Here is a 15974-nt window from a genome sequence, read left to right as displayed (position 1 = left end):
CATGTGAACCACTGTGTCCCCAAATAGCCTGTCTGAAAGGTGGGAGGGAAATTGATGTATCTGCTGTCTTCTTGTTCTGCTCTCTCACTAGATAAGACTGGTCTGTAGAGTTTTAATTCCTTCTCGTTTCTGGATTGCATTAGATAGCCTCTATAGGTAGCTCTGGGGAAGCAAAGCCTTCATGGCTCTGGCTCAGCTCCTTGGGCATTGTAGTCTTTGTGAAATCAGCACAACACTTCGTGTTCTTCAATTGGTAGCTGCAGTGGTGCAACCTCAGCTACCTGACTCCAGGCCATTGCTGAGGCCACTGTCAAGAAAGGAAGGCAGAAATGGTTTTATCTATAAACTGAGTCTGGTACCTGTGCAAAACACATGTCAGAAGGAATTATCCTATTAGCCTAAGACATGATTCTGTTCCTTCTCCCAAGTAAACCTCATGCAGTGAACTGTTTCTTTAAAGGCTCATGTTCTTTGTTTTTGTTTGTTTGGTTGGTTTTTGTTTTTGTCTTTTTGCCTTTTTTTTTCTTAAGCTGCTCCCCCAGCATATGGAGGTTCCCAGGCTAGGGGTCTAATTGGAGCTACAGCTGCCAGCCTATGCCAGAGCCACAGCAACATGGGATCCGAGCCGTGTCTGCGACCCACACCACAACTCACAGCAACGCCTGATCCTTAACCCACTGAGCAAGGCCAGGGATCGGACCCTCAACCTCATGATTCCTAGTTGGATTCCTTAACCACTGCGCCACAACAGGAACTCCAAGGCTCATGTTCTTTGAAGCTGACCAATCAAAAAGCAGTCAGCACAAATGTATACAAAACAATCGCAAGAAAAAAAGGGATGAAAAAGATCAGAAAAAATGTAGGTGATTGAGTTGTTATCTGATCAGAATAAAGTTCATAAGTAATGGGACCAAATATTAAACCATGAATTTTAAAAAAGAGAACTAATTGAATCAATTACTTCTGTGATAGAAGAGTTCAAGGAAGATGTTAATAAAGTAGAAAATGAATAGTCAGTTGTCAAACTCAAAATGTTTGGAACAGAAAATAAAATCATAGTAAAGTAAACAAATTGGGGCAATCTTAAGGAAGAATAGGTACTGCTGAAATTATATTCAGAAAGAAATGGGAAAAATGAGCAAGAAGAAACTGAAATAAATAAAATTTGAAATAAATAAGACTTCATATACATTCCATAAAAATAATTCATTCCCCAAAATAGAAAATCAAAGAAATAGAACAAGTATTTAAAATATTCCAACAACATTTTTTGGGGAAAAAGATACAGTTGAATCTGCATAAAAGAGCAAACCCTCTATCTGGGATATGGACCTAAAATAGTCAACATTATGGTGTATCGTAATAAGGTAATAGATTTCAAAGACTGTCAGTTTGACAGCCAGTCAATACAAGGAAGAGGCCAGCTAGCTTCAGGATTTTCCATAGCAAAATTTGCTGCTAAAAGTCAGTGGAGCAATTTCTACAAAATCCTTATGGAATCAAATTAAGAATTTTCTACCCAGTTAAAAAGATACTCTTTAACAAAAAAAAGCAAATCTTTTTTGAATAGGCAGGAATTCTGGGACCTTTGATGCCAGAAACCTCTATTGGAGGATGAAATTTAGGTAACCAGTAAGTGTCATTAAAAAGATTGTTGGTTTTCTCTGAATGTAATTGAAGAACTAATTTTAAAGAAATACAGGAATTAGATGACAGAAGAGAGTAACAGTTACAAATCTGAGCAACACAGAAAGGCCATCTCTCTCTCTCTCTCTTTTTTTTTTTTTAAGATTTTTGGTTTTTCTATTACAGTTGATTTACAATGTTGTGTCAACTTCTGCTGTACAGCAAGGCAACCCAGTCTCATACACACACACACACACACACACACACAGACATTCTTTTTCTCACATTATCCTCCATCATGTTCTATCACAAGTGAGTAGATATAGTTTCCTGTGCTATACAGCAAGATCTAATTGCTTATCCACTCTGAATGGAGTAGTTTGCATCTACTAACCCCAAACTCCCAGTGCATCCCACTCCCTCCTCCTCCCCTTCCTCCTCAGCAACCGCAACTCTGTTTTCCAAGTCCATGAGTCTGTTTCTTTTCTGTAGATAGGTTCATTTGTAAGGCCATGTTTCTTAATAAGTGGAAGCTAAAAACGTGGAAAGGAATATACTAATACAGTGAATTCTGTTAAGACGGAACATATGCATTCCTTAAAAAAAATCACTGCTTTATACAAAATAGTATATTAAAAATCACGTGGCTAATGCAAAAAATGGGATTGGGGTTATATCATTCAAAAATTCTGATAGTGACACATTGTGAGAGCAGTATTGCAGTCTCCAGCTATAAATGCATGTATATATATATATATATATATATATTTTTTTTTTTTTTGCTTTTTCAACTCAATGATCCAGCTATAGTTTTGCATTTGGGTATTTCTTCTTTCAGTTCTGTTGGGTTCTGCTTTATGAATTTTGAAGAATTATTAAGTGCATACATATTAGGATCTTTTGGTACTCTTGATGGATTGATCCCTTTATGATTTTGTAATGTCCCTCTATCCCTGATAGTACTCTCTGTTCTGAAGTTTACTTTCATATTATTAATAGCTACTCCAGCTTTTTTATTTTATTTTATTTTTTATGGCCACACCCACAGCATATAGAAGTTCCCAGGCCAGAGATTGAATCTGAGGCACAGCAGTGCTGGATCCTTTAACCTACTGTTTTGATTAGGATCAAATCCACACCTCCACAGTGACCTGAGCCTCTGCAGTCAGATTTTTAACTGACTGTATTATGGCAGGAACTTCCAGCTTTCTTTTAATGAATGTTTCCATGGCATATCTTTTCCCATCCTTTTATGTTTACAGATTTCTTACAGATGGCATCTGGTTGGGTCTTTTTTTTTTTTTTTTTGTCTTTTTGCTATTTCTTGGGCCGCTCCCATGGCATATGGAGGTTCCCAGGCTGGGGGTCAAATCGGAGCTATAGCGACCGGCCTACGCCAGAGCCACAGCAACACGGGATCTGAGCTGCGTCTGCAACCTATACTACAGCTCACGGCAATGCAGGATCCTTAATCCACTGAGCAAGGCCAGGGATTGAACCTGCAACCTCATGGTTCTTAGTCAGATTTGTTAACCACTGCACCACGACGGGAACTCCAGGTTGGGTCTTTTTTTATCTAATGTGAAAACCTATACTTTTTAAAAATAATCAATTTATTTCCTTCTTTTGGCTGTAATCATGGCGTATGGAAGTTCCTCAGCCAGGGATTGAATCTGACCTACACCACAGCGTCACCAAAGCTGGAAGTTCCTGCCATAGTGCAGATCCTTAACCTACTGTGCCAGGCTGGGGATCAAACTGGCAACACCATAGGGATGAGCCAGATCTTTAACCCACTGTGCCACAGGGGGAACTACAAAACCTCTTTTAATTGGAATATTTTGGCCACCTAAATTTAATGTAATTTTTATGTGTTTGGATTCAAATTTATTATTTTGCTGCTTGTTTCATATTTGTCTCATCTGTTCTCCCCTCCCCCCTTGAGATTTTTTATCTCTACTATTATTAGTAATACCTCTGTCTTAATTTATGTATCAAGTACATTGTGTGTACCCCATGGCACACAGTTACATCTTCAATTTATCATAGTCTAATTGTACTATTTTACATGTAGTCTTACAGTCTTATAACAATATAGTTCTATCATATCCTCCCACACTATGTGATGTAGGCATACATTCCTGCTTAGAAACCACACAATGAATAATTAATATTTTTGCTTTAGATAGTCATCTTTTAAAGTGATTAAAATCTTTTATTTACCTTTTTTAAAAACCATGTTCAGCACTCTTTTTTTTTTCATGGCTTAGTCTCTCTAATACTTCCTTTAATATTTCTTGTAACACAGGTCTCTTGGCAGTTAATTTTTTCAGATTTTATTTGTCTAAAAAAGTCTTTTATTTCATCTTCATTTGTGAAGTTAAGAATTTCTCTCAAGTATAGAATTCTGGATTGGCACTGTTTTCGGTCCTTATTTTTTTTTAATTAAAAAAAATTTTTAATGGCTGCACCTGCAGTATTTGGAAGTTCCCAGGCCACAGGTCGAATCAGAGCTGCAGCTGCCAGTCTACACCAGAGCCACAGCAATGCCAGATCCAAGCCACTTCTGTGACTTGTGCCACAGCTTTCAGCAATGCTGGATCCTTAACCCACTGAGCGAGGCCAGAGATTGAACCTCCATCCTCATGGATACTAGTCAGATTCTTAACCTGCTGAACCACAACAGGAACTCCTGTTCTTATTTTAAAGAGTCATTCCATTATCTTCTGGCTTACACACTTCCTTCTTTATTCCTCTATATTTAATGTTCTATTTATTCTAGCTACCTTCAAGATTTTTTTTTGATCTTTGTTTTTCAGCTGCTTGGCTGTCGTGTTTCTAGGCTTAGCTTTTTTTTTGTTTTGTTTGTATTTTTGTTGTTTTCTCAGCTTCTCAAATATGTGACTTGATGCCTTTCATCTTCTGGAACTCCATTTACTTGTATGTGGTCATGTTTGATATTATTCCACAGTTCTTGGATCTTTTGTTTTGGGAGAATTTCTTAGTGTTTGTGCTCCATTTTCAGCTTTTAACTGTCCTCATAAACTTTATTACAAAGGTTTATCTTCCTGCTCTTGCCCCCCTCCAGCAGTAGGCTGCTGCTACTTATTACTCCATGCTACACTTGTGGTGGAAGCAGCGGTATTCTTTGTCCTTCTGATACAGCTTCAATCTTAGGTATGAGCCTGGGCCTCAGCAGTGGGACTTCCTTAGCGTACCCCTCTTTTATTCAATAGTAAGAGACTTCTATTTGTATCAGTTAAGGATTTGGGGTCCAAGATGGTTTTCTGCTCCTCCTCTAGGAAGAGTGTTTATCTTCTACTCCTATTCCCCTATATTCCCTTACTTGGGGATCCAGATTGTTGGCTAAATTCATCTCTAATTGGTAGTTTTCTCTAAGCAAGAGAAAACAAGTCCTCCCTTAAGGAAAAGTACCCACAATTCAGGACATTGGGATTCTCACTAAGTTCAACAAAATATAAGCTTAAAAAAACCTAAAGGAAATAAATTATTCATGAGATTAAGCACGAATCTATTTCCCAGCACCTGTTAGTTAAAATAATGGCTCTTTTAGATAGCTAAGTGTTAAACAATCATTCAAAGAAAAGAAAAGATGAAATAAAATCAGTAAGGAAGACAGATGTCTAAATTGCTAAGCAGATTGTTGAAACCCATTAGAATTTTTAGAATTAAATGGTTTAAAAATTTTAAAACTAAGTTATTAAAACTCTAAAAAATGGATTAAGTAGCAACTTAAATGCAGCTGAAGAGACTTTACTAGAAAATGTTGCTAAATAAATGATACTGCTGAAGTACAAGGTGATCAGAGGAGGGAAATAGGTAAAAATTCAGAGATGTATAAGATAGGAATGGGAAGACAGAACATGAATAATTGAACACAAGAAGGGGAAAGAAGAATAGATAATCTATATTTGAAGCAATAATAGCTTAGAATTTTCCAAAAGTTATACAGTAAGACCACATATGTGGAAAAAAAACACATACCAAACAGGGTAAGTACAAATAAATATATTCTTAAATACTATTAGTATAAATGGATAACGTTGAATCTTAATAGTAGCTAGAGAAAAAAACAGGTTACCTCCTAAGGAATGAGATACTGATAGAGGTTTTTATTTTTTATTTGTTTTTTTAAAAAATTCAATGAATTTTATTATATTTATAGTTGTAAAACCACCATTGCAATCTAATTTTACATTTCCATCCCAAACCCCCAGCCCATCCCTCACCCTACCTACCTCTCTCCTTTGGTAACCATAAGTTTTTCAAAGTCTGTGAGTTCAGTTTCTGTTCTGCAAATAAGTTCATTGTATCCTTTTTTTGGATTCCACATGTAAGTGGTAGCGTATGATAGTCGTGTCTCTCTGTCTGACTAACTTAGCATAATTTCTAGGTCCATCCATGTTGCTGCAAATGCTATTGTTTCATTCCTTTTTATGGCTGAGTAATATTCCATTGTGTATATATATATATATATATATATATGTACCACATTTTTATCCACTCCTCTATCAATGGACATTTAGGTTATTTCCATGTCTTGGCTATTGTATATAGTGCCGCAATGAACATTGGGGTACATATATCTTTTCTAGTCATGGTTTTCTCTGGATAGACACCCAGGAGTGGGATTGCTGGATCATATGGTAATTCTATTTTTAGTTTTTTGAGGAATCTCCATACTGTTTTTCATAGGGATTGCACTAATTTACATTCCCACCAACAGTGTAAGAGTGTTCCCTTTTCTCAACACCCTCTCCAGCATTTATTATTTTTGATGATGGCCATTTCTGGCTGGGGTAAGGTGGTACCTCATAGTAGTTTTGATTTGTATTTCTTTAATAACTAGTGATGTTGAGCATCTTTTCAAGTGTTTTTTGAACATCTGTATGTCTTTGGAGAATTGTCTGTTTAGATCTTCTGCCCATTTTTTTGATCGTGTTGTTCTTTTTTTTTTTGTTGTTATTGAACTGTAGTTGATGTGTTAATATTTTGGGGATTAATCCCTTGTCAGTTGCCTCATTTGCAGATATTTTCTCCCATTCTGTGGGTTGTCTTTTTGTTTTGTTTAGGGTTTCCTTTGCTGTGCCAAAACTTAAGTTTAATTAGGTCCCATTTGTTTATTTTTGTTTTTATTGTCATTACTGTAGGAGGTGAGTCTGAGAAGATGGTGCTGTGGTTTATATTGAGAGTCTTTAGCCTGTATTTTCCTCAAAGAGTTTTAGGGTATCCAGTCTTATATTTAGGTCTTTAATCCATTTTGAGTTTATTTTTGTGTATAGTGTTAGAGAGTGTTCAAATTCCATTCTTTTACATGTAGTTGTCCAGTGTTCCCAGCCTCACTTGTTGAAGGGTCCGTCTTTTCTCCATTTATATTCTTGCCTCCTTTGTCATAGATTAGTCGATTATAGGTGGAGTTCCTGCCATGGCTCAGTGGTTAATGAATCCAACTAGGAACCATGAGGTTGTGGTTTTGATCCCTGGCCTTGCTCAGTGGGTTAAGGATCCAGCATCACCATGAGCTGTGGTGTAGGTCACAGACACAGCTCCGATATGGCATTGCTGTGACTCTGGCATAGGCCAGCAGCTACAGCTCTAATTCATCCCCTAGCCTGGGAACCTCCATATGCTGTGGGAGCAGCTCTAGAAAGGGCAAAAAGACAAAAGACCAAAAAAAAAAAAAAAAGGATTAGTTGTGTGTAGGTGCATGGGTTTAATTCTGAGCATTCCTGTTCCATTGATCTATATTTCTGTTTTTGTGCTGGTACCATACTGTTTTGATGACTGTAGCTTTGTAGTATAGTCTAAAGTCAGGGAGCCTGATTCCTCCAGTTCCGTTTTTCTTTCTCAGGATGCCTTTGGATATTCTGGATCTTTTGTGCTTCCACACAAACTTTAAAATATTTTGTTCTAGTTCTGTGAAAAATGCCATTGGTAATATAATAGGTAGGTTTATTCCCAGGTATTGTATTATTTTATTATTTTTGATGCAATGGTAAATGGTTTAACATTGTCCCAGAGTTCTTGTCTTCATTTCTTTCCAAGCTTTTTCTCTTTTGTTTTCTGTGTCAGTGATTTCCACCAGTCTGTCTTCCACCTCCTTTATTTGTTCTTCTACCTCTGATATTCTACTGTTGGATCCTTCTAGTGAATTTTTTATTTCAATTATTGTATTTTACATTTCTGCTTGCTTAATCTTTAAATCTTCTTTTTTTTGTTCATGGTCTCTTATAATTTATCACTCTTTTCCTCCAGTTTATTTCCAAGATCTTGAATTATCTTTACTCTCATTAGTCTAAAGTCTTTCTCATGGAGGTTGGTAATCTTCAGATCACTTGGCTGTTTTTCTGGGTTTTTTTTTCCTCTTCCTTTATCTGAATCATAGTTCTCGTCCTATTCATTTTGTATAGATTTTTAGTGTGGTCTCCTTTTTGCAGACAATAGGGTTGTAGCCTCTCTTGCTCTCTTGATTTTACCCAGTAACTACTGTGATTCGTGTATAAAATTTTGTTAAGCCTGAGCTCATCTCCAAAGATAGCTGGAGATTTGTTGTCAACAAACAGAGTGAAAGGGTAGGTGAATAGAAGATTACTAAGAGAAAACATCAAGGGTAGAGAAATTCTTTCTAAACTGGCTTAACAAAATTCTTGCTAAATACAGGCCAAAGGTTTATGCATCAAGGTTGGGGCATGAGGAACTTGATCAGATATCAAAGGGGAGGAAATTCTTGCTTGACTGACAAGGATTCTTGCTAAAACTGTCCAGCAAGGTTGAACATGGAAGGCCAAGGTCGAGGCCTTGTCAAGAGAGAGTCTTTGTCAGGCTGTGTCATTAAAAATCAATTTAGAAATTCCTCTGCAATGGAATCAGCAGTGTCTCTGGAGCACAGGGACATAGGTTTGATGTCCGGCACAGTGGGTTAAGGATTAGGTAGTGCCACAGCTGCAGCGTAGGTCACAAGTGCAGTGTAGGTTGCAACTGTGGCTTGGATCTAATCCCTGGCCTGGGAACTCCACATGCTGCAGGTGGCCAAAAAGAAAAATAAAAATCAATTTAGAATTTATAAAAGAGAAAGCTTTAAAGTCTCTGTATTTGCTTTTAAAAAGTGGCTTAAAATAACTTGTTTAGATATTGGTAAGATACCCATCAATGAAATATTCGTTCATCATTTTTATAATAAAAATTACAGATTTAATGAGCAATTATTAAAGAGATAGTCTCAACAAGTCTTGGTATGCCCATTAGCTTATACATGTATATACATGTTGCAACACGTATCCATTTTATTTTATTTTTATTTTTAATTTTTATCTTTTGAAGTAAAACTATTTTAGATATATTTTAAAATTCAGGCTCAAGTTGCACAAATTTTATGAAATTTTCTTGCCTGTTTTGATTTACATTATCTGCTGTAGATTCTGATTATTTTATAGTGTATACATATTGAATGACACTATTTTCTTATTTGTATTATGCTTTCTCCAAAGAGAGTGCATCTTAATTCCTTATGTAACTCGTAATGGATATTGGATCATTACTTAACTATGATTCTTGATGAGTGAGATGGCCTTTATATTGATTTATTCAGAAAACACTACAAAGAATTAACTTCGAAATGAACATATTTAGTTATAGACGTCTAGATTCTTGTTCAGAAATTACAGGTTTGAATAAAACTTGAGACTTGTGTTTTGAAAAGCACACCACTTGTTAAGGACTATTAATTAAACTTCCACTCAGGGTATTCAAATGCAATCAGAGGTAAACACTTGTAGACCATAGAAAGATGAAAAAAAAAATCACTATTTTATTTTATTTGTCATTTCTAGGGCCACTCCCATGGCACATGGAGGTTCCCAGGCTAGGGGTCTAAACAGAGCTGTAGCCGCTGGCCTACGCCAGAGCTACAGCAATGTGGGATCCGAGCCGCATCTGCAATCTACACCACAGCTCATGGCAACGCCGGATCCTTAACCCACTGAGCAAGGCTAGGGATTGAACCTGCAACCTCATGGTTCCTAATTGGATTCACCAACCACCGAGACACATCAGGAACTCCTCACTAAGTATTTTAAATTTTATTTTAAATTTTAGCAGTTAATAGAGGATGTTTGTGTTACGAAGTTGTATTGTCCAGTGTAGTAATAGAATGAGATGTAGAGAATGTAATTAATTTTGTTTTTTATTTTTATTTTTTGTAATTAATTTTTGTTGTTGTTGTTGTTGTTATTGTTGTTGTTGTTGCTATTTCTTGGGCCGCTCCCGCGGCATATGGAGGTTCCCAGGCTAGGGGTTGAATCAGAGCTGTAGCCACTGGCCTATGCCAGAGCCACAGCAACGCGGGATCCGAGCCACGTCTGCAACCTACACCACAGCTCACGGCAACGCCGGATCGTTAACCCACTGAGCAAGGGCAGGGACCGAACCTGCAACCTCATGGTTCCTAGTCGGATTCGTTAACCACTGCGCCACGACGGGAACTCCTGTAATTAATTTTAAATTTCAATGTAATTAGAACTTGAAATTGTAGAGATGCTTGTAAAGACCTAGTTGGAAATATATGAGACAGTGTCATTTCCCTGATGTTTAATGTTTTAAGTTCTGAGCAAAATCAAAATAAAGAATATAAGCCAGCTTAGTGAGCGTCTTGGTTGAACTTGAACATTCCTGGCAAATTAATAGTCTGGCATTTCTAGAGAGAAGACATTAATTATGGACTTGTGGAGTGATAGGGTGGATACCTAATCTTCAAAAGATCAAGTCATTCCTCTGATATGTTTCCAGGGAACTCTTAGCTACTAATCTTCATTGCCTCTCTGGTTCTCTGCATTTCCCTGGATCAGTCATTTTTCCCAAAGTCTATTTCCTTTATTCACTGTGCTTGGTGTTTATTTCTGACCTCTTTGTTAAGTCTTGAAGTACATATTTATAAATTGCCAGATAAAGATGTGCACATTATAAGTTTCTATCCTTCATTTCCACTCTTTTAGGTTTTGTTTGTTTTTTCTAAGCCAAAAAGATAGGGGACACAAGCATCTTGTATTACTCTTATTTCAGGAAACCCTGAGTCAGTCATATAGAAGGACATTTTTATGTAAGTTCATCATAATTGCAATAATTCTTATAACTTACAGTTTTTTTTTTTTCCTCATTTCTAGGCATCTGCAGAGTTGATAACCAACTAGAGCAGAGTCAGGAAATCCAGAGCAGACAATTCTGGCAAGCTCCATTTATCAACAACAACGCATTGACTATAGAGAGAGGTAATGTATTAGGAAAAATGTTTAATTTCAGCACAGGTCCAGTTCCTTCCATAAAAATACCCTGTGACACAAATGGTATGAGTTTGAAATATATTTCAGAATTAATTAATGAGAAAAACTATTTAAGAAAGATGTCTAATGATCTCAGTGCATACGGAAAATTGTTCCTTCATATTAACCATGAAAAAACTCATTTGGGAGAGGAACCTTATGAATTTATTCAAAATGGAAAATACCTCAGATATAATGAACACTTTATTCCATATCAGAAGATTCAAAATATAGAGCAGTCTTTTGAGTACAAAGAATGTGGGGAAGATTTCCATGAGAAGACAGTTTTCATCGCATACAAACAAACTCACATAGGACAGAGACCTTGTGAACATAATGAATGTGATAAAATATTCTGTAATTATTCATCACTCATGGTCCATAAGATGGCACAAAGACGAGAAAATCTTAATGAATGTAGTAAATATGGTAAAACTTTTGGGAAATCATCTCTCTTGAAACATAGAGTTCATATGAAGGTGAAATATTATAAAAATGTTGAAAAAGTGGATAATTTCAGCAGATCAAACTTTCCTGACATAGGAGAGAGATCATTTGAGTCTAGAAATTTGGGGGAACTTTTCCGTGAGAGGTCAGTTCTGAATGTAACTAAGAGAGAATGCATACAAGATGAAGCTTATGAATGTAATGAATGTGGAAGAGTATTCTGTGAAAAATCTAAACTTACCAAACATCAGAGAGTACATACAGGAGAGAAACCCTATGAATGTAAAGAATGTGGGAAATGTTTCTCTAGGAAATCCCTTCTCACTTTACATCAGAGAATCCACACAGGCGAGAAACCTTATAAATGCAATGAATGTGGGAAATCCTTCTCTAGGAATTCACGTCTCATAATTCATCAGAGAACTCACACAGGAGAGAAACCCTATGAATGTAAAGAATGTAGAAAAAACTTCTACCATAAGTAATATCTCACAGTACATCAGAGAATTCATACAGGAGAGAAACCCTATGAATGTGGAAAAACCTTCATAAGCAACTCAGTTCTCACAGTACATCAGAAAACACACCCAGGTGAGAAACCCTATGGGTGTAATCAATGTGGGAAATTCTTCTCCAGAAATTCATACCTTAAAATACATCAGAGAACTCACACAGGTGAAAAACCTTATGATTGTAAGGTATGTGGGAAAACCTTCTGTCATAAGTCAGATGTCACTAAACATCAGAAAACTCACATAGGGGGGAAACCCTATAAATGTAATCAGTGTGGGAAAGCTTTCAGTCGCAACTCAGGCTTAAAAGTACATCAGAGAACACACATAAAGGAGAAACCCTATGAATGTGATGAGTGTGGAAAATCCTTCTCTGAGAAATCAGTCCTCATGGTGCATCAGAGAATACACATGGGGGAAAAACCTTATAAATGTAATGAATGTGGAAAAACCTTCTATAATAAGTCAGATCTCACTAAACACCAGAGAACTCACACAGGAGAGAAACCCTATGAATGTAAGGAATGTGGGAAATTCTTTTCTAGAAATTCATACCTTACTATTCACCAGAGAACTCACACAGGGGAGAAAGCTTTCATGTGTAAAAAGTGTGAGAATACCTTCTACCATAATTCAGACTATACAATGCATAAGAGAACACACAGAGGGGAGAAGTCTTATCACTGTGATCAGTGTGGGAAAACTTGCACTTGCAGTTCAGTCCTCAGATCACATCAGAGAACTCACACAGGGGAGAAGCCCTATGAATGTAATGAGTGTGGGAAGTCTTTCTCTGAGAAGTCCGTCCTCACTGTACATCAGAGAACACACACAGGGGAGAAACCTTATAAGTGTAATGAGTGTGGGAAGCCCTACTATCCTAAGTCAGATCTCACTAAACATCAGAGAACACACACAGGGGAGAAACCCTATGAATGTAGTCATTGTGGGAAAACCTTTAGTTGCAACTCAGGTCTCAAAGTACATCAGAGAAGACACATAAGGGAGAAACCCTATGAATGTAGTCATTGTAGGAAAACCTCTAAGAAATCAGTTCTCACAGTACATTCAAAATTACACACAGGAGAAAAAATCTTATAAATAGAGCAATGAGAGAAATCTTTAGCGATTCATACCTTGAAATACTGTGGAGAATTCATACAGGACATGAACCCTGTGAATGAAAAGTGGCAATTTTTTTTTTTTTTTACCCTGCTCACATTCCAAGGTAAATAAGAGAGTACACATAGGAGAAATTACTATGAATGTGATGACTGTTTGAAAAATCTATTATTTGAATGAATACATACAGAAGAAACCTTGCTAACAACAGAGTTGGAAATGTGGGGGAAATGTGATAAACTAGAGCTTATTAAACAATGACTTATATTGGTGATAATCCTGTGAATCAAATGGATGTAGGAAAGTGTTCTTCCAGAATTTGGCCATTACTGACAACCAGATGAACCAAAGCTGGGAAAAACTGTCAACATCTTGAGTTTTTTGAGACCTTCATACACAGGTTGTACTCATTGTATGTCAGAGAAATAATAGGGAAGATAGTCAATACAGCAAATATAGTTCAGCCTATATCAGGAAATGCCATTTTACTGAACAAGATATTGATATTGCGATGAAGTCTTAAAGATGTTTTGAATGTGAAGGTTTTAACAGAATTCAGACTATTATAACTGAAGATTGTATTGAAGGAAATCTGTCAATTTAGGAATTATGGACAGAAATTTTCCTTTAGATATGATGTTATTCTAAAAGTTATGTTTTGTACTGATTTCAAATTTTTAAGTAGAAATGAAACAAAATAGACATTTATAAAAATATTAACTGTGGAATATGAAGCTTTTTGAAAGCACAAATAAATTGAATAATCTTCTCAGTCTCTGATTCCAATTTTGGAGAAACATGTACCAGCCCATGGCTTTCCCCATTCTGTGTCATCACATATTTTTGATGAGTCTGCACTCCAGCTTTTGCAAACAAATACAGTCTTCGTTTCTGTGTTTTCCTGTCTACTGTTCTGTGGTTGGTTGAATCTGTGGATGCAAAACTTGAGAATAGCGAGGGCATACTAGAAGGGACTTAGTATCATATTGGTCGCTGGCCAGGGTGGGGTTGGGGGAGTATCATCAATCTCTAGGATACTGAGGGATGACTGTAGTGCCTGATGGTATGGTTCATTCTGGGGCCTAACTTTGGGGGATCTCAGGGTGAACTAGATCCACATTAGAACAAATGCCGTAATCCGCCAGGGTCAGCCAGGGTCAGCTTTGAGGCTGCATCTGCCTCCTCTTCTTAGGTTCCATAACCAGAAACATTGAGTATGTGAATGAAGCTAGAGCACTGGCTAGAATACTCTTTTATTTTTTTTTGTCTTTTTTGTTGTTGTTGTTGCTATTTCTTGGGCCGCTCCCGTGGCATATGGAGGTTCCCAGGCTAGGGGTTGAATCGGAGCTGTAGCCACCGGCCTACGCCAGAGCCACAGCAACGCGGGATCCGAGCTGCGTCTGCAACCTACACCACAGCTCACGGCAACGCCGGATAGTTAACCCACTGAGCAAGGGCAGGGACCGAACCTGCAACCTCATGGTTCCCAGTCAGATTCCGCAACCTCATGGTTCCTAGTCGGATTCGTTAACCACTGCGCCACGACGGGAACTCCCTTTTTTTTTTTTGTCTTTTTTGTTGTTGTTGTTGTTAGAATACTCTTAAGACATATGACCTCAGTACTCCAGTTAAAATTTACAGGAAATTTCTCATAGCTTTCTGTCTTGAAGCTAAGGCTATTGACCCCAATATAGCAACTTGATCTAGTTTTAATAAAATAGTATATATGTGTCAAATTTTGAGGAAAACAACTTTCAGCATACGTATTGCAAATTGGTAGTAAAGTATTACAAGATTTGTAGAAGTATCTGCCTACTCTTAACTTCAAGCCCATTTCATGTCCTATAACTTTTACCATCTTCAGTAGTATTCTAAATTTGGTTAATGTTGGAGTTCCAATTGTGGTGCAGTGAAAACGAATCTGACTAGGAACCATGAGGTTGTGGGTTTGATCCCTGGCCTTGCTCAGTGGGTTAAGAGTCCTGCATTGCTGTGGCTGTGGTGCTGGCTGGCAGCTGTAGCTCCGATTCCACCCCTAGCCTTGGAATCTCCACATGCCTTGGGTGCGGCTCTAAAAAGATCGAAAAAAATTTTTTTTGGTTAATATTGATCCCACATGTTTCATTACTTTTACAGTAATGCACATACAGTATTGTGTTTATGTATTTCTAAGAACATTGTTTTACAAGTACATCATTGGGAACATGATTTCTGCAACTTGATTTGGTCTTCAGATGTATGGTTTTGATATTTATACATGTTAATATATTTCGCTTTAGCTGATTCATTTTTTTTATTTTTATTTTTTATTTATTTATTTATTTTTTGTCTTTTTGCCATTTCTTGGGCCGCTCCCACAGCATATGGAGGAGCTAGGGGTTGAATCAGAGCCATAACCCCTGGCCTACACCAGAGCCACAGCAACGTGGGATCCGAGCCATGTCTGTAACCTATACCACAGCTCACGGCAACGCCGGATCCTTAACCCACTGAGCAAGGCCAGGGATCAAACCCGCAATTTCATGGTTCCTAGTTGGATTCGTTGACCACTGTGCCACGACGGGAACTCCGCCTATTCATTTTAATAAAGCATAATGTATGACTGTTTACCTGTAATAATATTGTTTATTTTTCTGTTTATTATTTTTAAAAATTTCAGTTTCAATATTAAAACAATAAGGTTTGAATATTTTTTAAAACTTAGCTTTTAGGTATTATTTGAACATGGTAATATATATACCCTATTTAAGTAGCAAGCATAATGAATTTTAGTAAGTACAACCACTTGTAATCACTCCTGCAATTAACACAACTGGAGTTCCTGTTGTGGCGCAGTGGAAATGAATCCTACTAGAAACCATGAGGTTGCGGGTTTGATTCCTATCCTCGCTCAGTGGGTTAAGGAACTGGAGTTGCCATGACCTGTGGTGTA

The 15974-nt window shown here is 37.2% G+C and overlaps 1 protein-coding gene across 1 annotated transcript in view; it reads left to right on the top strand.

Moving 5' to 3' along the window:
* The window catches only part of LOC125116385 (zinc finger protein 33B-like), a 30012-nt gene extending 16406 nt beyond the window's left edge, over positions 1-13606 (top strand). The window contains 1 exon segment of the mRNA XM_047761574.1: positions 10806-13606. Coding sequence (XP_047617530.1) covers positions 10806-13021 — 2216 coding nt within the window. The 3' untranslated portion in view covers positions 13022-13606.
* Positions 13607-15974: the final 2368 nt, after the last annotated feature.

This window comes from Phacochoerus africanus, chromosome 15 (genome assembly GCF_016906955.1).
Source record: "Phacochoerus africanus isolate WHEZ1 chromosome 15, ROS_Pafr_v1, whole genome shotgun sequence".
In the NCBI taxonomy this organism is placed as follows: Eukaryota; Metazoa; Chordata; class Mammalia; order Artiodactyla; family Suidae; genus Phacochoerus; species Phacochoerus africanus.
Note: the sequence above shows the minus strand (reverse complement) of the source record. Positions and strands in the feature narration are given on the sequence as shown.